Source organism: Cervus elaphus, chromosome 13 (genome assembly GCF_910594005.1).
Source record: "Cervus elaphus chromosome 13, mCerEla1.1, whole genome shotgun sequence".
Classification (NCBI taxonomy): Eukaryota; Metazoa; Chordata; class Mammalia; order Artiodactyla; family Cervidae; genus Cervus; species Cervus elaphus.
In genome coordinates, this window is record NC_057827.1 from 44,304,014 (window position 1) to 44,323,495 (window position 19,482).

At 40.1% G+C, this 19,482-nt stretch overlaps 1 protein-coding gene and 1 long non-coding RNA gene across 2 annotated transcripts in view; one reads left to right on the plus strand and one right to left on the minus strand.

Moving 5' to 3' along the window:
* LOC122706310 overlaps positions 1 to 18,941 on the minus strand; it is a 53,672-nt gene extending 34,731 nt beyond the window's left edge. The window contains exon 1 of the long non-coding RNA XR_006344368.1: positions 18,907 to 18,941. This is a non-coding gene — a long non-coding RNA (uncharacterized LOC122706310). The remainder of the gene's footprint in view (positions 1 to 18,906) is intronic.
* Positions 10,346 to 12,677, plus strand: LOC122706307 (vacuolar protein sorting-associated protein 4B-like). The gene has a single exon (XM_043921446.1). The coding sequence runs from the start codon at positions 10,535 to 10,537 to the stop codon at positions 11,867 to 11,869; it is 1,335 nt and encodes a 444-aa protein (XP_043777381.1). The 5' UTR covers positions 10,346 to 10,534; the 3' UTR covers positions 11,870 to 12,677.
* Positions 18,942 to 19,482: the final 541 nt, after the last annotated feature.

The window sequence follows — 19,482 nt, forward strand, 5'->3', positions numbered from 1 at the left end:
GAAGTCAAGAGATACCTGGAATAACAGACAAGCTTGGCCTTGCAGTACAAAATGAAGCAGGGCAAAGGCTAGTAGAGTTTTGCCAAGAGAACACACTGGTCACAGCAAACACCCTCTTCCAACAACACAAGAGACAACTCTACAATGGACATCACCTGATGGTCAATACTGAAATCAGACTGATTATATTTTTTGTAGCTGAAGATGGAGAAGCTCTATGCTGCTGCTGCTAAGTCGCTTCAGTCATTTCTGACTCTCTGCAACCTCACAGACAGCAGCCCAAGAGGCTCCCCCGTCCCTGGGATTCTCCAGGCAAGAACACTGGAGTGGGTTGCCATTTCCGGAGAAGCTCTATACAATCAGAAAAACAGACCTGGAGCAGACTTTGACTCAGATCATCAGCTTCTTATTGCAAAATTCAGGCTCAAATTGAAGAAAGTAGGAAAAACTACTAGATCATTCAGGTATGACCTATATCAAATCTCTTATGATTATATAGTGAAGGTGGTGAATAGATTCAAGGGATTAGATCTGGTAGACAGAATGCCTGAAGAACTATGGGCAGAGGTTCTTAACATTATACAGGAGGTGATGACCAAAACCATCCTCAAGAAAAAGAAAAGCAAGAAGGCAAAGTGGTTGTCTGAGGAGACCTTACAAACAGCTGAAAAAAGAAGAGAAATGCAAGGCAAAGTAGACAGGGAAAGATATACCCAACTGAATGCAGAATTCCAGAGAAAAGCACAGGGAGATAAGAAAGCCTTCTTAAGCGAACAAGGCAAAGAAATGGAGAAAAACAACAGAATGGGAAAGACTAGAGATCTCTTCAAGAAAATTAGAGATACTAAGGGAACATTTCATGCAAAGATGGGCACAATAAAGGAGAGAAATGGTATGGACCTAACAGCAGCAGAAGATATTAAGAAGAGGTGGTAAGAATACACAGAAGAACTGTACAAACAAGTTCTTAATGACCCAGATAACCACGATGGTGTGATCACTCACCTAGAGCCAGACACCCTGGAATGAGAAGTCAAGTGAGCCTTAGGAAGCATTACTAAGAACAAAGCTTGTGAAGGTGATGGAATTTCAGCTGAACTATTTCAAATCCTAAAAGATAATGCTGTGAAAGTGCTGCACTCAATATGCCAGCAAATCTGGAAAACCCAGTAGTGGCCACAGGACTGGAAAAGGTCAGTTTTCATTTCAATCCCAGAGAAAGGCAATGCCAAAGAATGTTCAGACTATTGAACAATTGTTCTTGTTTCATGTGCTAGCAAGATTATGCTCAAAAATCCTTCAAGCTAGGCTTCAGCAGTATGTGAACTGAGAACTTCCAGATGTTCAAGCTGAGTTTTAAAAAGGCAGAGGAACCAGAGATCAAATTGCCAACATCCGTTGGATCACAGAAAAAGCAAGGGGATTAAAAAAAACATCTACCTCTGCTTTGTTGACTACACCTAAGCCTTTGACTGTGGTAATAGCAGACCAGGCAAAATTCTTGAAGAGATGGGAATACCCAACCACCTTACCTTCCTCCTGAGAAACCTTAGGCAGGACAAGAAGCAACAATTAGTAATGGACATAGAACAACAGACTGGTTCCAAATTGGGAAAGGGGTGTGTCAAGGCTGTATATTGTCACCCTGCTTATTTAACTTATATGCAGAGTAGTAGTAGTAGTTAGTCGCTCAGTCGTGTCGACTCATTTTGATCCCACGGACTGTAGCTCACCAGGCTCCTCTGCCCATGGGATTCTCCAGGCAAGGATACTGGAATGGATTGTCATTCCCTTCCCCAGAGGATCTTCCTGACCCAGGGATTGAACCCAGGTCTCCTGCATTACAGGCAGATTCTTTACCATTTGAGCTACAGGGAAGTCCTCTCTATGCCGAGTACATCATGCGAAATGCTGGGCTGGGTGACTCACAAGCTGGAATCAAGATTGCTGGGAGAAATATCAACAACCTCAGATATGCAGATGATACCACTTTAATGGCAAAAAGCAAAGAGGAACTAAAGAGCCTTTTGAAGAAGGTGAAAGAGGAGAGTGAAAAAGTTGGCTTAAACTCAACATTCAAAAAAACTAAGATCATGGCATCCAATCCCATCACTTCATGGCAAATTGATAGGGAAAAAGTGGAAACAGTGACAGATTTTAGTTTCTTGGGCTCCAAAATCACTGTGGACAGTGACTGCAACCATGAAATTAAAAGACGCTTCTTGGAAGAAAAGCTATGACAAACCTAGACAGCATATTAAAAAGCAGAGACATCACTTTACCAACAAAGGTGGATAGTCAAAGATAGGGTTTTTCCAGTAGTCATGTATGGATGTGAGTGTTGGATCATAAAGAAGGCTGAGCACCGAAGAATTGATGCTTTTGAACTGTGTTGCTGGAGAAGACTCTTGAGAGTCCCTTGGACAGCAAGGAGATCAAATCAATCAATCCTAAAAGATATCAACACTGAATATTCATTGAAAGGACTGATGCTGAAGCTCCAATACTTTGGCCACCTGACACGAAGAGCCAATTCACTGGAAAAGACTCGGAGGGCAAGATGAAAGGGGGCAACAGAGGGCAAGACGGTTGGATGCCATTACTGACTCAATGGACATGAGTATGAGCAAACTACAGGAGATAGTAAAGGACAGGAAAGCCTGGTGTGTTACAGCTCATGGGTCACAGAGAGTCAGACACGACTTGGTGACTCACCAACAACAGTACCTCATGCCTTTTATTTTTAATATTTATTTTTATTTCTTTATTTATTTGGTTGTGCTGGGGCTTAGTTGCAGCATGCAGGATTTCTGACCTTCATTGTGGCATTCGGAATCTATAGTTCAGGCATGCAGCATCTTTAGTTGTGGTATGTGATCTAGTTCCCCAACCAGGGATTGAACCTGGGCCCCCTGCATTGTGAGAATGGAGTCTTAGACTCTGGACCACTGTGGAAGTCCCAATACTTCATTTCTTTTAATGGCTTAATAGTCTCATTGTATGGATGTACCACATTTTATGGTTTCTTTCAACATTCATATTTTTTGTCTGAACACCTGTTTTAAATTCTTTCCTACAGACATTTCTGTCTCCCTCTCTCTCTCTTTTTTTAAGCTTCATTTACTTCACTGTGGTCCAGTGATTAAGAATCCCCCTTGCAGTGTGGGGGATGTGGGTTCCATGCCCGGTCAGGGAACTAAGATCCCACTAGCTGCGGGGCAATTAAACCTGCTTGCTGCAACTACTGAGCCCATGCGCCACATCTAGAAAGTTCTCCTGCCAAAACAGAAGATCCTACATGATACAATGAAGGTCTAGCATGCTGCAACAAAGTCCCAATGCAGCCAAATAAATACATTTAAAATGAAAAACTTCTCATTCCAAGCATTATATGAAATTGTTAACTTTGCTGATGATGTGGGAGACCAGGAGGAGTCCTCATGAGGTCTCACATTACAAACAAGCTGCTTCTCACCATCTCTCTGGCTCCAGATCCTTGGTCTCCACAGGGGCCACAGACAAACCTTCCATCTTTTCACTCAGATTTGTTCTCTTCTCAATGAGGTTCCATGAGGTGAGGTCTCTCTTTTTTTTTTTTTTTTTTAACCTCAAGAAACTTTGTCAAGGAAGTTCTAAACAAAACATCCCTCTTGCTGAAAGGAATTCTGCTGAATATAGTTTCTTTCTCTTGTTACACAAGGACCTTTGTAGAACTGGCATAAGGTAATAAACTGATAAACCCAAGAAGCCAGAAATCACACAACTCTCATGGATTTCCTATTATGGGGGCAGGACACTCATTGGCAGCACTAATTTCTCCCCCTCAGGTGACCTATTAGTTAGTTATGTACTAAGAGTCAATAAAATTGGGACTTAAATCAAGAAAAGTATCTTTGGGAAATATGACATAACTGACTACAAAGCTCCCCAAGAAAGCAGTGGGATAGTCTGGCTGTTTGATCTGGGCCTAGATCCCCAACACATTTCACAGTTAGCCTCTGTCCACGCCTTGTCTTTCCCTACAGAACACTAAGAAAAGGATAAGACTACCAGAATATCTAGGATCTGGCTAGAACTAAAATGGAAGAGTTACGCAGCTTAACACAACTACTGGGATGGAAATGTTCCAACAATTATACATTCAACCACAAACAATCTGAACAGCGGCTGTAGTATCAAGAAATAGAACAGGGACTTCCCTGGTGGCATGGTGGGTAAGAATCCACCTGCCAATGCTGGGGACATCAATCCCTGGTCCAGGCAGAATCCACATGCCTTGGACCAACTAAGCCCATGCCCCACAACGACTGAGCCCATGTGCTGTAACTACTGAAGCCCGTGTGCCTCGAGCCTGTGCTTTGCAACAAGAGAAGCAACCACAATGAGATGCCCCACACACTGTAATGAAGAATAGCCCCCACTCACTGCAACCAGAGAAAGCCTGTGCAAAGCAATGAAGACCCAATGCAGCCAAAAATAAACGTTAAGAAAGAAAACAGAACAACTTTCTAATTGAGTTTAATGCAACAAACTTGTTAATGCTGTTATATGCCAGACAGTGTATGAAGCACAAGGAATATACTAAAGAATCAAATTTGGCCCATCCCCTTAAAGGAGTCCCATTTAGTAGACAGAGGAAGATACCCAAACAAACAATTAAAGGATTATATGATACTGAACAGAAGTTAATGGAAAAGGTAGAAAAATAGAGGGAAGATGGAAGAATAAACACAAGACAACAAGGGAGAGGACTGTTGATTACTGAGTTCATCTCTTCAATTTCCTTTGTTGTAGCCCTATTTCCCCCCCGCCCCCCATAACCCTCATCTGATCTTCTGGACTTGTTTGCTAACTGGCCTTCCAGGGGCTTAGGCTCTCCTCCCTGCAGACTACTTCCTACTTTGTCACTAGGTTAACATATAAAATTCAAATCTGATAATAACAACCACTCACCGAGCACTTTCTAGGGATCAGGAGTTGTGTTAAGCGTTTTACATGCATTATTTTATTCCATCCTTGCCTTACTAAATGACAATTTGCTCACCTAGCAAGTAAAGTTAGTGATAAGGAAAGTGGTAGAGACAGGATTCAAAACCAGTTGTGTCTGAACTGTGTGTTGTTTGACCTCAACTGCTACCATATATTGGGCTTCCCAGGTGGCCCAGTGGTAAAAGAGTCTGACTGCCCAATGCGGGAGATGCAGGAGACGTGAGTTCCATCTCTGGGTCAGGAAGATCGCCTGGCACAGAAAATGGCAACTTGTTCCAATACTCTTGCCTGGAAAAGTCCATGGACAGAGGAGCCTGCTGGGCTACAGTCCATGCAGTCAGAGAGTCAGACGTGACTGGGCAGCTAAGCATACACACACGACCGTACATCGCCTCTTCTACCAGCCAAACTCTTTGTTACACAGAACTGATTTACATAGAAAACAGGTTTATTAAATGCAAATTAAGTGTAGTCCTGCTTCCACTGGAGATGTAAAAAAATCACAAGACACCCTAACAATATAAAGAACTATAATGTAGTGTGTAAAATTTTTACTTTCGGTGAGCCTATCAGATCAAAAGGGTCTGCTAAAAGCTGCAGTCAAGGACACACACTAAGAAAAGCCCTCCAGCATTCTGGGCCATTCACAAAGCATAAGGCAGCAGCAGCCCACCACAAGAGGAAGCTGAAGTCTGCGGTATACTGAATGTAATCACAGAAACAACAAAACACAAGCCCATCTAAACTCCTGACTAGACTGGCTCAATGCCCCACAGCAATGGCCTAACAGAATAAAAATCATACCCGATTCCGATTTACCTCACTCCCTATCATTCTATACATAGTGTCCCGGGAAAATGACAAGTATTACAAAAAGCCAGAACTCATAGGCTGTTTTCAAGATACACAGCAATAAACAGAACCAGACCCGTAAGCCCAGACGCATGCAGTACAGCAGATATTGAAACTATTGGAAAATAATTTTAAACTCTCAGTCTAGAGCCTGTGAGCCACAGCTACTGGAGCCTGCACGCCCTAGAGCTCACAGGCTGCAACTACTGGACACACGTGCTGCGCTCCTGAAGCCCGTGCTCCGCAACAAGAGAAGCCAGCACAATGAGAGGCCTGTGCACGGCAGCGAAGAGCAGCCTTTAATCACTGCAACTAGAGAAGGCTCATGTTCAGTAACAAAGACCCAGAGCAACCAAAAATAAATGAAAAAATAAATAAAATTATTTTTAAAAGAAAATAGGAATTATGCAAACTGAAGCACAGGAGAAAAAAGAGTGAGGGGGGTAGAAAAGATATCTAAGGTATTTTGGAATAATTATCAAAGAAGAGTAATTGAAGATGCACAAATAAAAGACAAAAAATGGGGAAGAAGAGATTATGGTCATATGTTTTCCAAAATTAATAAGCCACAGAACCAAGGAACTCAGAGAACTCTAAACAGAATGAATTTAAAACACACACATACACAAGCGCGCACACACACTTAGAGACATCAGAATCAAACTGCTGGAAAGGTCTTGCTGCAATTTATGTCAAACAGTGTTCTGCCCATGTTTCCTCTAAAAGTTTTATAGTGTCTGGCCTTACATCCAGTTTTTTCATCCATTTTGAGTTTATTTTTGTGTATGGTGTTAGGGAGTATTCTAATTTCATCCTCTTACATGTAGCTGTCCAGTTTTCTCAACACCATGTATTGAAGAGACTGTCTTTTCTCCATGTATATTCTTGCCTCCTCTGCCATAGACGAGGTGACCAAAGATGCATGGGTTTATCTCCAGACTTTCTATCCTGTGAATTAAACACTTAAAAGAAAGGCCAAATACTATAAAACTCTTAGAGAAAAACATAGGCAGAATATTCTTTGACATCAAATCAAAATGTTTTTTGACCCACCTCCTAGATAAATGAAAATAAAAACAAAAATAAACAAATGAGACCTAATGAAACTTAAAAGCTTTTGCTCAGCAAAGGAAACCTTAAACAAAAGGAAAAAAACCACAGAGAAAATATTTGCAAATGAAGTGGCCAACAACAGATTAATCTCCAAAATATACAAGCAGTTCATGCAGCTCAATATCAAATAAACAAGCAACCCAATCAAAAAAATGGACAGAAGATCTAAATAGACATTTCTCCAAAGAAGACATACAGAGAGCCAACAAACACATGACAAAAGGTTCAACATCACTAATTATTAGAGTAATGCAAATCAAAACTATAGTGAGTTATCAACTCACCAATATCAAACTTGCCAATATAAAAAAAAACCTACAAATAATAAATACTGGAGAGGGTGTGGAGAAAGAGGAACCCTTATGCACTATGACTGGGAGTGTAAATTGATATGGCTACTATGGAAAACAGTATGAAAGTTTCTTAAAAAACTAAAAATAAAACTACCATATGACCCAGCAATCCCACTACTGGGCATATATCAGAAGAAAGCCATAATTCAAAAAGATACACACACCCCAATCTTCATAACAGTACTATTTACAAAAGCCAGGGCATGGAAGCCACCTAACCGTCCATCAGCAGAGGAAGGGATAAAGAAGCTGTGGTACACATATACAATGGAATATTACCTGGCCATAAAAAGGAACGGAATTGGGTCATTTGTAGAGACACAGATGGACCTAGAGTGTGTCTTACAGAGTAAAGTAAGTCAGAAAGAGAAAAACAAGTACTGTGTATTCACACAGACATATGGAATCTAGAAAAATGGTAAAAATGTTCTTATTTCCAAAGCAGAAACAGAGACACAGATGCAGAGAACAAATGTATGGATACCAAGAGGGGTGAGGGTGGTGAGAGGAACTGGGGGATTGGGATTGACACACCTACACTATTAATGCTATATACAAGGTAGATACCCAACGAGAACATTATGCACAGCACAAGGAACTCTACTTAATGCACTGGGGGGGCCGGAATGGGAAGGAAGTTCAGAAGTCCACCACAGGCTTCCCTTGTGAAGTTCACAGCAGAAACTAACAAAACATTGTAAAGCAACTATGTTCCCATAACAATTAATTTTAAAAAAAGAATCAAACTGCTAGATATCAACCGTAAAGAGAAAATCTAGATAGCAGCCAGAAAAATAAGAAACATTATAAAATAAGGAAGAAGGATAAGATCCACAGCAAACTCTAGCCAGAACATATGAAAGCCAGAAGACAACAGAAGTGACAGTGTGTGTTTGTACTAAGAAAAAACAAAAAGTTAACTTAGATTTTTACATCCAGCAAAAATCTTTCAAAAGTAAAGACTTTTTTCAGACAAACAAAAAGAATTCTTTGCTAGCAGTGATGTGCTCCAATTATGTTAAAGTATGTTCTTTAGGCAGAAAAACTGAAACTAGACGAAAAACTGCATTTATACAAATTGAAGAGTCCTGAAGCAAAAAATGGAGGTAAATTTTTTCTGAAGTTTCTTCCAATCCCAAAGAAAGGCAATGCCAAAGAATGTTCAAACTACTGCACAAGTGCATGCATCTCACACGCTAGCAAAGTAATGCTCAAAATCCTCCAAACCAGTCTTCAACAGTACATGAACCATGAACTCCCAGGTGTTCAAAAGCTGGATTTAGAAAAGGCAAAGGAACCAGAGATCAAATTGCCAACATCCGTTGGATCATCAAAAAAGCAAGAGAGTTCCAGAAAAACATCTACTTCTGCCTTATTGACTACGCCAAAGCCTTTGACTGTGTGGATCCAATAAACTGTGGAAAATTCTTCAAGAGATGAGAACACCAGACCACGTTACCTGTTTCCTGAGAAATCCGTATGCAGGTCAAAAAGCAACAGTTAGAACTGGACATAGAACAACAGAATGGTTCCAAATCGGGAAAGGAGTAAGTACATCAGGGCTGTATATTGTCACCCTGCTTATTTAACTTATATGCAGAGTACATCATGCAAATGCCAGACTGGATGAAGGACAAACTGGAATTAAGATTGCTGGGAGAAATACCAATAACCTCAGAAATGCAGATGACACCACCCTTAATATTTCAGAAAGCAAAGAAGAACTAAAGCACCTCTTGATGATTGTGAAAGAGGAGAGTGAGAAAGTTGGCTTAAAACTCAACATTCAGAAAATTAAGATTATGGCATCCAGTTCCATCACTTCATGGCAAATAGGTGGGGAAACAATGGAGACAGTGAGAGACTATTTTTGGGGGCTCCAAAATCACTGCAGATGGTGACTGCAGCCATGAAATTTAAAGACACTTGCTCCTTGGAAGAAAAGCTATGACCAACCTAGACAGCATATTAAAAAGCAGAGACATTACGTTGCCAACAAAGGTCCATCTATGTCAAAGCTATGGTTTTTCCAGTAGTCACGTATGGATGTGAGAGTTGGATTATAAAGAAAGCTGAGTGCCGAAGAATTGATACTTTTGAACTGTGGTGTTGGAGGAGACTCTTGAGAGTCCCTTGGACTGCAAGGAGATCCAACCAGTCTATCCTAAAGGAAATCAGTCCTGAATATTCATTGGAATGACTGATGCTGCAGCTGAAACTCCAATCCTTTGGCCACCTGATGCGAAGAACTGACTCACTAGAAAAGACCCTGATGCTGGGAAAGATTGAAGGTGGGAGGAGAAGGGGATGACAGAGGATGAGATGGGTGGATGGCATCACCAACTCGATGGACATGAGTTTGAGCAAGCTCTGGGAGTGGGTGATGATGGACAGGGAAGCCTGGCATGCTGCAGTCCATGGGGTTGCAAAGAGTCGGACACAACTGAGCGACTGAACTGAACTGAAATTACTTTTAGAACTTTTTAAAAGATTTGTTATTGTTCTCGCTGTTTAGTTGCTCAGTCATATCCAACTCTTTTGCAACCCCATGGACTATATAGCCTGTCTACCAGGCTCCCCTGTCCATGGGACTTCCCAGGCAAAAATACTGGAGTAGGTTGCCATTTCCTCCTCCAGGGGATCTTCCCAACCCAGGGATCAAACCCTAGTCTTCTGCATTGCAGACGGATTCTTTACCTCTGAGCCACTTGGAAAGCCCTTTGAAAAGATTATGACTGTCTAAAGCATAAATAGTAACTATATATTTGGGGGTTAATAACATATATAGAAGCAAAAAGTGAAATAGTACTAACATATATAAATAGATAGCCAATGGGAATTTGCTCTGTGACTCAGGGAACTCAAACTGGGGTCTGTGATAAACTAGAGGGGTGGGAACGGGTGGGAGATGGGAGATTCAAAAGGGAGAGGACCTTTGTATGCCTATGGTTAATCCATGTTGATGTATAACAGAAATCAAACCAATACTGTAAACCAAATTAAAAATAAATAATTTTTAAAAAGCAAAAAGTGGGGAAGCTCCGTGGGGAGGGTCGGGCGCAGTCTGAGTGCCGGGTGGTTTCCGAACAGGTTCCCGAGGGAGGCAGCCGCGAGGTTCCAAGCCGCCGGCCTGCGTGCGTTCGGGCCGCTCCAGGTGTGAGTCGACGTCGCCCTGTGGCCTGCCTCCGCCCCCGGCCCTCCCCGGGGAGCCGCCTCGGGTCTCCGCCATGGCGTCCACCCCGACCAACCTGCAGAAAGCCATAGATCTTGCCAGCAAAGCGGCCCAGGAGGATAAGGCCGGGAACTACGAGGAAGCCCTTCAGCTCTACCAGCATGCTGTCCAGTATTTTCTCCATGTGGTTAAATATGAAGCACAAGGTGATAAAGCCAAGCAAAGTATCAGGGCGAAGTGTACGGAGTATCTTGACAGAGCAGAGAAGCTGAAGGAGTACCTGAAGAAGAGAGAGAAGAAGCCCCAGAAGCCGGTGAAGGAGGGGCAGCCGGCCCCCGCCGACGAGAAGGGGAATGACAGTGATGGGGAAGGAGAATCTGATGATCCCGAAAAAAAGAAACTGCAGAATCAACTTCAAGGTGCCATTGTTATGGAGCGACCCAATGTGAAGTGGAGCGATGTTGCTGGTCTGGAAGGAGCTAAAGAAGCTCTGAAAGAGGCCGTGATATTGCCTATCAAGTTTCCTCATCTCTTTACAGGCAAGAGAACGCCTTGGAGGGGAATCCTGTTATTTGGGCCACCTGGAACAGGAAAATCCTATTTGGCCAAAGCTGTAGCCACAGAAGCAAACAACTCAACGTTTTTCTCAATATCTTCCTCTGACCTTGTTTCTAAGTGGCTGGGTGAAAGTGAAAAGCTAGTTAAGAACTTATTCCAACTTGCCAGAGAGAATAAACCTTCGATTATCTTCATTGATGAAATCGATTCTCTGTGTGGTTCAAGAAGTGAAAATGAAAGTGAAGCTGCAAGAAGAATTAAGACAGAATTCCTAGTTCAGATGCAAGGGGTTGGCATGGACAATGATGGAATTTTGGTTCTGGGAGCTACAAACATACCCTGGGTTCTGGATTCTGCCATTAGGCGAAGGTTTGAGAAACGAATTTACATTCCTTTGCCTGAGGCCCATGCCCGAGCAGCAATGTTTAAACTGCACTTGGGGGCCACTCAGAACAGTCTGACAGAAGCAGACTTCCGGGACCTTGGAAAGAAAACTGAGGGCTATTCAGGGGCGGACATAAGTATCATTGTACGGGACGCACTCATGCAGCCAGTTAGGAAAGTACAGTCAGCTACTCATTTTAAAAAGGTTCGCGGACCTTCACGAGCTGATCCTAACAACATAGTAGATGACCTGCTAACGCCCTGCTCTCCAGGCGACCCTGGTGCCATTGAGATGACGTGGATGGATGTCCCTGGGGATAAACTTTTGGAGCCAGTTGTTTGCATGTCGGACATGTTACGGTCACTGTCCAGCACAAAGCCCACAGTCAATGAACACGACTTGTTGAAGCTAAAGAAGTTTACAGAAGATTTTGGCCAAGAAGGCTAGACCAAAGACAGCAAGGAAGACGTTTACCATGTGTGTTCTCTCTTTCATAGGCAGTTTTGCTTTTCCTGGATGGCAGTCAGATTATTTCTGATAAAACTCTTTTACCACAGGAGAATAGAGATCTCACTTCAGCATTCCTTTAAGTTTTATTTGTACTTTTGCTCCATTTCCAATTAAATCCTCCTGTTAACAAAAATTATAAAGTAATGGGCCATAAGAAAATGAGTGATATACAAAAACAGGGAAAAAAACAAAATGAGTGATATATAAATAGCAGAAAAATAGAAATTACCCAGTAAAAAGAAAATTAAAATTGATTGACATACAAATATTTTAAATTGTTAGGAAGAGTGGTCTTTGCAAAGAGCATTCTTTTTTTTTTCCCAACTAAAATGAAATGGGGCTTATTTCATATTTTGGAAAAAAAAATCTTAAGCATCATTCTTGTCAAAGTAAGATTTATTTGCTTTACTAAAAAAATGTTAAATGCTTTACTCTCAGGGATGGGCAGTAAAACAGCAGAGAACATGTGATCAGGCTTCAAAGGTTCTTAACTGTGTTGTAGCCAAGGGTCTGATTGATTTTCGATAGGTTGACTTTTTCTCTCCATGTAGATTTAAATAGTTTCTATAAAAGTCGCAGGCTTTTTTATATTTACCTAAGTAATACCTTTCACTGTGCAATCTTTAGAGAATGACTCTCTCAGTTCGGCATTGTCTTTATTTTGAAGAAGAAAATTGTGTCTTTCAATGTCTTTTTGTAGCAAGATTGACCAAAACAGGTGGTGAATAAATATGTACTTTTTAAATAAAAAAAAAAAAAAAGCAAAAAGTGAAATAGTAACAGAAAAGAATGAAAGTATACAGTTCTATCATTTGAAAGGCAAGTGTCAAAAGTTAAAGATAAATGCTGTGATCCCAAGAATAAATCTTTTTTTTAAATTTTAATTAATTAATTAATTTTACTTTACAACATTGTATTGGTTTTGCCATGCATTTATTTGAATCTTTTAAAAAATACAGGAAACTAATGAGTCAATGGGCTTTCCAGGTGGCGCAGTGGTAAAGAATCCACCTGCCAATGCAAAAGGTGCAAGAGATAAAGGTTCAGTCCCTGGGTTGGGAAGATCTTCTGGAGGAGGAAAAGACAACCTAGGTGCTCCAGAATTCTTGCCTGTAAAATTCCATGAACAGAGGAACCTGGTGGGCTATAGTCCATGGGCAACTGAGCAAAGTCAGTCAATAGTAGAAACAAATGAAATTATTTAAAATATCCAGTAACTTTGAAAGAACACAGGAAAAGAGAAAAAAAACAAAGATGGGACAAGTGGAAAATAACTAGCAGGATGGCAGATATAAATCCAACCATATCAATGATTATATACAATGTACATGTACACATGCTAAGTGGCTTCAGTAGTGCCTGACTTTTTGAGACCCTGTGGATTGTAGCCCACCAGGCTACTCTGTCCATGGAATTCTCCAGGCAAGAATGCTGGAGTGGATTGCTATGCCCTCCTCCAGGGGATTTTCCTGACCCAGGGACTGAACCTGAGTCTCTTACATCTGCATTGGTAGGAGGGTTCCTTATCACAAGCACCACCTGGGAAGCCCACCTACAGATCACCTACAGATAACGGGGTCAATTAATCAAGACATGACAATCTTAAATGTCACTGTACCTATTAATGGAGGCTTCAAAATACATGAGGGACAACTGATTATTGCTAAAAGGAAAAACAGACAAATTCTCAACTACATTTAAAGACTTCACAAAACACTCTTCTCTTCGCATCTGATAGAAGTACCTCCCGAGAAAAAGTCAGCAATGCTGAAGACTTGCACAGCAGCATCAACTAATTTGACCTAATTGGTATTAACAGAATATTGCACCCAGAAGCTGCAGAATAAACATGTTTCAAGTGAACATGAAACATTCATCAAGATGGACATTCTGGGCCATAAAACAACTTTCAACAAATATATAAACAATGTTGAAAAACAACATTCAACAAATATAAAAATATGAAATCACACAAAGTATGTTCTCTGAATATATTGGGATTAGATGAGAAATCAATCATAGAAAGATTCCTGAAGATTTAGAAACTAAACAACTCACTCCTAGATAACCTGTGAGCAAAAGAAGAAATCATAAGATAAATTAGTAAATACTTTGAATGGAACAAAAATGAAACTACAGTGTATCAAAATTTGTTGAATGCAGCTAAAACATTATCTGGAGAGGAATTTGTAGCATTAAGTGCTTATATTAGAAAAAAAGAGGAGTCTTAAATCAATAATCTAAATTTCTATATTTAAAAGAACTAAAAAAATAAATAAATAAATAAAATAAAAAAACTAAGGAAAGAAGACTTTGTTATATCAAAATAAGTCAAAGGAGCAAATGATAAAGAACAGAAACCAAAGAAATAAGAGAAAATTAATACAGGAAATTCATAAAGCTAGTTCTTTGAGAAGTTCCATAAATTGTATAAGTCTTTAGCCAGACTAATCAAGAAAAACAAAGGAAGATACAAATTATCAATATGAAGATTAAAGAAGAAACATCACTACAGATCTTACAGATATTGAAAGAATTAGGAAAAAGCTTAATCAACTTAAGGCAAAAAAAATTTGATAATTTAGATAAAATGAATGATTTAAATAACATTTGAAAGTTCACTTTTTAAAAAGATAACATCAATATTTATTAAAGAGATTGGGGCCTTAGTTTTAAAATTTCTCACAAAGAAAAAATCATGCCCAGATGAGTTCACTGATGAACTGTACCAAACATTTAAGGAAGAAATCATATTAACTATATATAGTCCCTTGCTAATCCATTCTATGAGGTCAACACTGCCTTGATACGAAAACCAAAGACATTACAAGAAAATTATGAAAATTCCCCATAAAAAATTGGCAAATTGAATCCAGCAGAAAAAATAAACACTATTACATCATGACCAAGTAGGGTCAATGCAAAGTTCATTGAACATTTAAAACAACTTTTGAAAAAAAATCAGTTGTCATAATTCACCATATTAACAGAAAAATTCCATGATGATCTCAATAAATGCTAAACAATATTTGACAACATTCAACATTCATTCATGATAAAAGCTATAAGCAAGCTCATCTCACATGCTAGTAAAGTAATGCTCAAAATTCTCCAAGCCAGGCTTCAGCAATACGTGAACCGAGAACTTCCAGATGTTCAAGCTGGTTTTAGAAAAGGCAGAGGAACCAGACATCAAATTGCCAATATCCACTGGATCATCGAAAAAGCAACAGAGTTCCAGAAAAACATCTATTTCTGCGTTATTGACTATGCCAAAGCCTTCCACTGTGTGGATCACAATAAACTGTGGAAAATTCTTCAAGAGATGGGAATACCAGACCACCTGACCTGCCTCTTGAGAAACCTGTATGCAGGTCAGGAAGCAACAGTTAGAACTGGACATGGAACAACAGACTGGTTCCAAATAGGAAAAGGAGTACATCAAGGCTGTATATTGCCACCCTTCTTATTTAACTTATATGCAGAGTACATCATGAGAAACGCTGGGCTGGAAGAAGCACAAGCTGGAATCAAGACTGCCGGGAGAAATATCAATAACCTCAGATATGCAGATGACACCACCCTTATGGCAGAGAGTGAAGAGGAACTGAAAAGCCTCTTGATGAAAGTGAAAGAGGAGAGTGAAAAAGTTGGTTTAAAGCTTAACATTCAGAAAATTAAGCTCATGGCATCTGGTCCCATCACCTCCTGGGAAATAGATGGGGAGACAGTAGAAACAGTGTCAGACTTCATTTTTTTGGGCTCCAAAATCACTGCGGATGGTGACTGCAGCCATGAAATTAAAAGACACTTACTCCTTGGAAGGAAAGTTATGACCAACCTAGATAGCATATTAAAAAGCAGAGACATTACTTTGCCAACAAAGGTCCGTCTGGTCAAGGCTATGGCTTTTCCAGTGGTCAGGTATGGATGTGAGAGTTGGACTGTGAAGAAAGCTGAGTGCTGAAAAATTGATGCTTTTGAACTGTGCTGTTGGAGAAGACTCTTGAGAGTCCCTTGGACTGCAAGGAGATCCAACCAGTCCATCCTAAAGGAGATCAGTCCTGGGTGTTCATTGGAAGGACTGATGCTGAAGCTGAAACTCCAATACTTTGGCCACCTCATGCAAAGTGCTGACTCGCTGGAAAAGACCCTGATGCTGGGAGGGATTGGGGGCAGGAGGAGAAGGGGACGACAGAGGATGAGATGGTTGGATGGCATTGAGGGGACTCGATGGGCATGAGTTTGAGTAAACTCCGGGAGTTTGTGATGGACAGGGAGGCCTGGCATGCTGCGATTCATGGGGTCGCAAAGAGTCGGACACGACTGAGCGACTGAACTGAAGCTAGTATAGCTGGCATGTCTGAAACAGGTAAAGAACACATATAAAAACCTACAGTTAGCATCATCCTTAGTGGTAAGAAACCAAATGCTTTTCTTTTAAAATTAAGTCTGCTCCATAAAACAGACTGTATAGCACAAGGATTATATTAAGTATCTTCTAATAACCTATAGTGGAAAAGAACCTGAAATTATACACACACACACACATATACATACATACACATGCATGAGTGCTAAGTCGCTTCAATCATGTCTGACTCTTTACTATCCTATGGACTGTAGCCAGCCAGGCTCCTCTGTCCATGGGGATTCTCCAGGCAAGAACACTGAAATGGGTTGCCATTCCCTTCACCAGGGGATCTTTCCTACCCAGGGATCGAACCTGTGTCTCTTATGTCTCCTGAATTGGTAGGCAGGTTCTTTACCACTAGTGCCACCTGGGAAGCCCATACACACACACACACACACACACACACACATAAAACAATCATTTTGCTGTACATCTGAAACTGACACAGTATTGCCAATCAACTATATTTCAAACACACACACACACACAAAGTAGGTCTGCTCCCATCAGCAACTCTCATAAGCCTCATGTGTACTATTCTCTACTTAAAGGAGGGGCACGAAGTCCACATCTTGGGGGAAACAAATCAGGCTCGATGGCATTGGAACATCCTCTTGTCAGAAAGCTGTATGTCTTTAAAGATCACCAGCCATGAGAATAGGACAAGGCAACCAACCTCATTCTGAAGCATCAATAATAACATGATATTTTATTATTGTCATTGGACAAGTTGAATCTGGGAAAGACCGTGAGATGATGACAATCCAAAAAGGAAAGTTCCAAACAGCAGAAGTACAAAAAAGGTAGTTGAAATACACAAGAATGATGACTGTAGTAGGATACATTTAACTTTTTTACTAATGTTAACACATACAGTACTTTGCTTCTTTTATTAAATAGACATCTGTTTATGAAGTATATGTAATGGGACTTCCCTGGTAGTCCAGTGGTTAAGAATCTACTTTCCAATGCATGGGAGGTGAGTTCAATCCCTGGTTGGGGAACTAAATTCGCATATGCGATGGGGCAACTAGCCCGCTCAGTGCAACTAGAGAAGCCCGCACACCACAATGAGAAGCCCTTGAGGTACAAGAGAGAAGTCTACATGCCACAACTGGAGACGATCCTGCACACCGCAACAAAGACCCAGCTCAGTCAAAAGTCCAAATGAAACAAAACACTGAAAATGATATTAAAGTATTAAAAAGATAAATAAAATAAAGTATATGTACTTACTTGTTCCCACCTGGGTAAGAAAAGCAACTCAGAGGATGGTGAGAAATCAACTGTTCCCAGACAATAGGAACTGTGGGCAGAACAAAGCCTGGGCTACTCACATGAAATAAGCAAGCAGGAGGTGAGGACAACCACATGTTCCAAGAATTAATTAGCCAACTATCCTAGAGTCCTGCTAACTCCACAGACTCAATCCTTCCTCTTCTAGGAAGTAAAGCTTTCAGGTGGCCCAATAAATATAACAAAATAATATATCAATAGGAATACATAAATTTTCAAAATTGCAACGTCTCCATCAATGTTTCAACCAGGACAGCAGGTTATAGAATGCTGCCCAAATGAGACTGAAAGTCCATGATTCTGAGGAAAGACATCAGATTGCAAAAAATTAAAACCTATGAGAAAGTTGTGAACTAAATAAAACGTCTCACAGACAAAACAAAAAGGAAGCTCAACTGGTGATCCATGGCCTAGTGACAGTTCCCCTGGACCACAAAAAGCAAGTTTTGAGTCCTGACCAAGAATCAATTGATCAAACACCCAGATCCAATAATCTCAAATGGACTAAGATGATGTTTCTTTTTCTTTTGAATCTAATCAGAATTTTTGAAAGCCCAGAAAAGAATCAAAATGGTACTACAAAAAGTCTAAGAGGATAACAAAATAAATAAAGCAGTGATCCAAGGAAGCAGACAGCAGGAGGTGCCAGATTTTGTGAGAACTTTAACAATTTTCCCTCTTTTTCTTAAACAGGGTCACACAAAGTCAGGTATAAAAGTAAATACACATCTCAACAAAAGAAGGAGCCTTGTAAGAGGCTGTACAAGCTGTACATGCTTCACAAAAATGAAATCTGCTCTCACTGATTCAAAAATCTTTAAGAAGAGCTCTTAGCCAAAGCAATAAGGAAATAAAACCATACAGGTTACAAAGGAGCAGATATAACTGTCACAGTTGACAAGATTACCCGCACACATAATCCTAAAGAATCTATAAAAAAAGAGCTATAAGAATTGTTAAGTGAGTGTAGCAAGGCTGCAGGATACAAAATCAATTATAAAAATCAATTGTGTATACTAGTCATGAACCATTGAAAACTGAAATTTAAAAGCTGTATCATTTACAAGCATATTATAAAACACAAAAATTAAAATTATCATGAGATACTACTACACATCTACTAAATGATTAAAATAAAATATATATATATATCACTGATACTATCAAGCACCATAGAGGATGCAGAGCAACTTGTAATGCAAAATGGAATGACCACTTTGGAAAACAATCCGGCAGTTTCTTTCACAACTTAACATATACTTACTATATGACCCAGTGATTTCATTCCAAGGTATTTATCTAAGGAAAAAAAAAAACACAAATGTCTGTACAAGGACTTGTACATAAACATTCACAGCAGTTTATATATAATAAGCAAAAACTGGAAAAAACAGATGTCCATAAGCTGGTGAATGGATAAACACATAGTGATAAAACCAAATATTATTCAACAAAACAAAAGGAATGAATTGTTACATACAACATGTGTGAATCTCAAAAGCATTATACCAAGCGGGAAAAAAAGTCAGACACAAAAACCTCATACCGAAAGATCCATTTATATGAGGGTTTGGAAAAGGCAAACCTCCAAGAACAAAGAGATCGGATGGGCGCTGGGAACAGGGAGAGAAGCTTGACTACAAAGAGGGCATAAAGGAACTTCATCAGGTGATGGGAATAGTCTGTACCTTATGATACTGGTTACACATCTGAATATACCTGGCAAAAGTCATTGAATTATAAACTTTAAAAGGGTATATCTTACTGTCAGTTTGTTATACCTCAGTAAACATGACAAGGAAGGAAGACAGGAAAGAAGGAAGGAAAGAAGGGAAAAGAA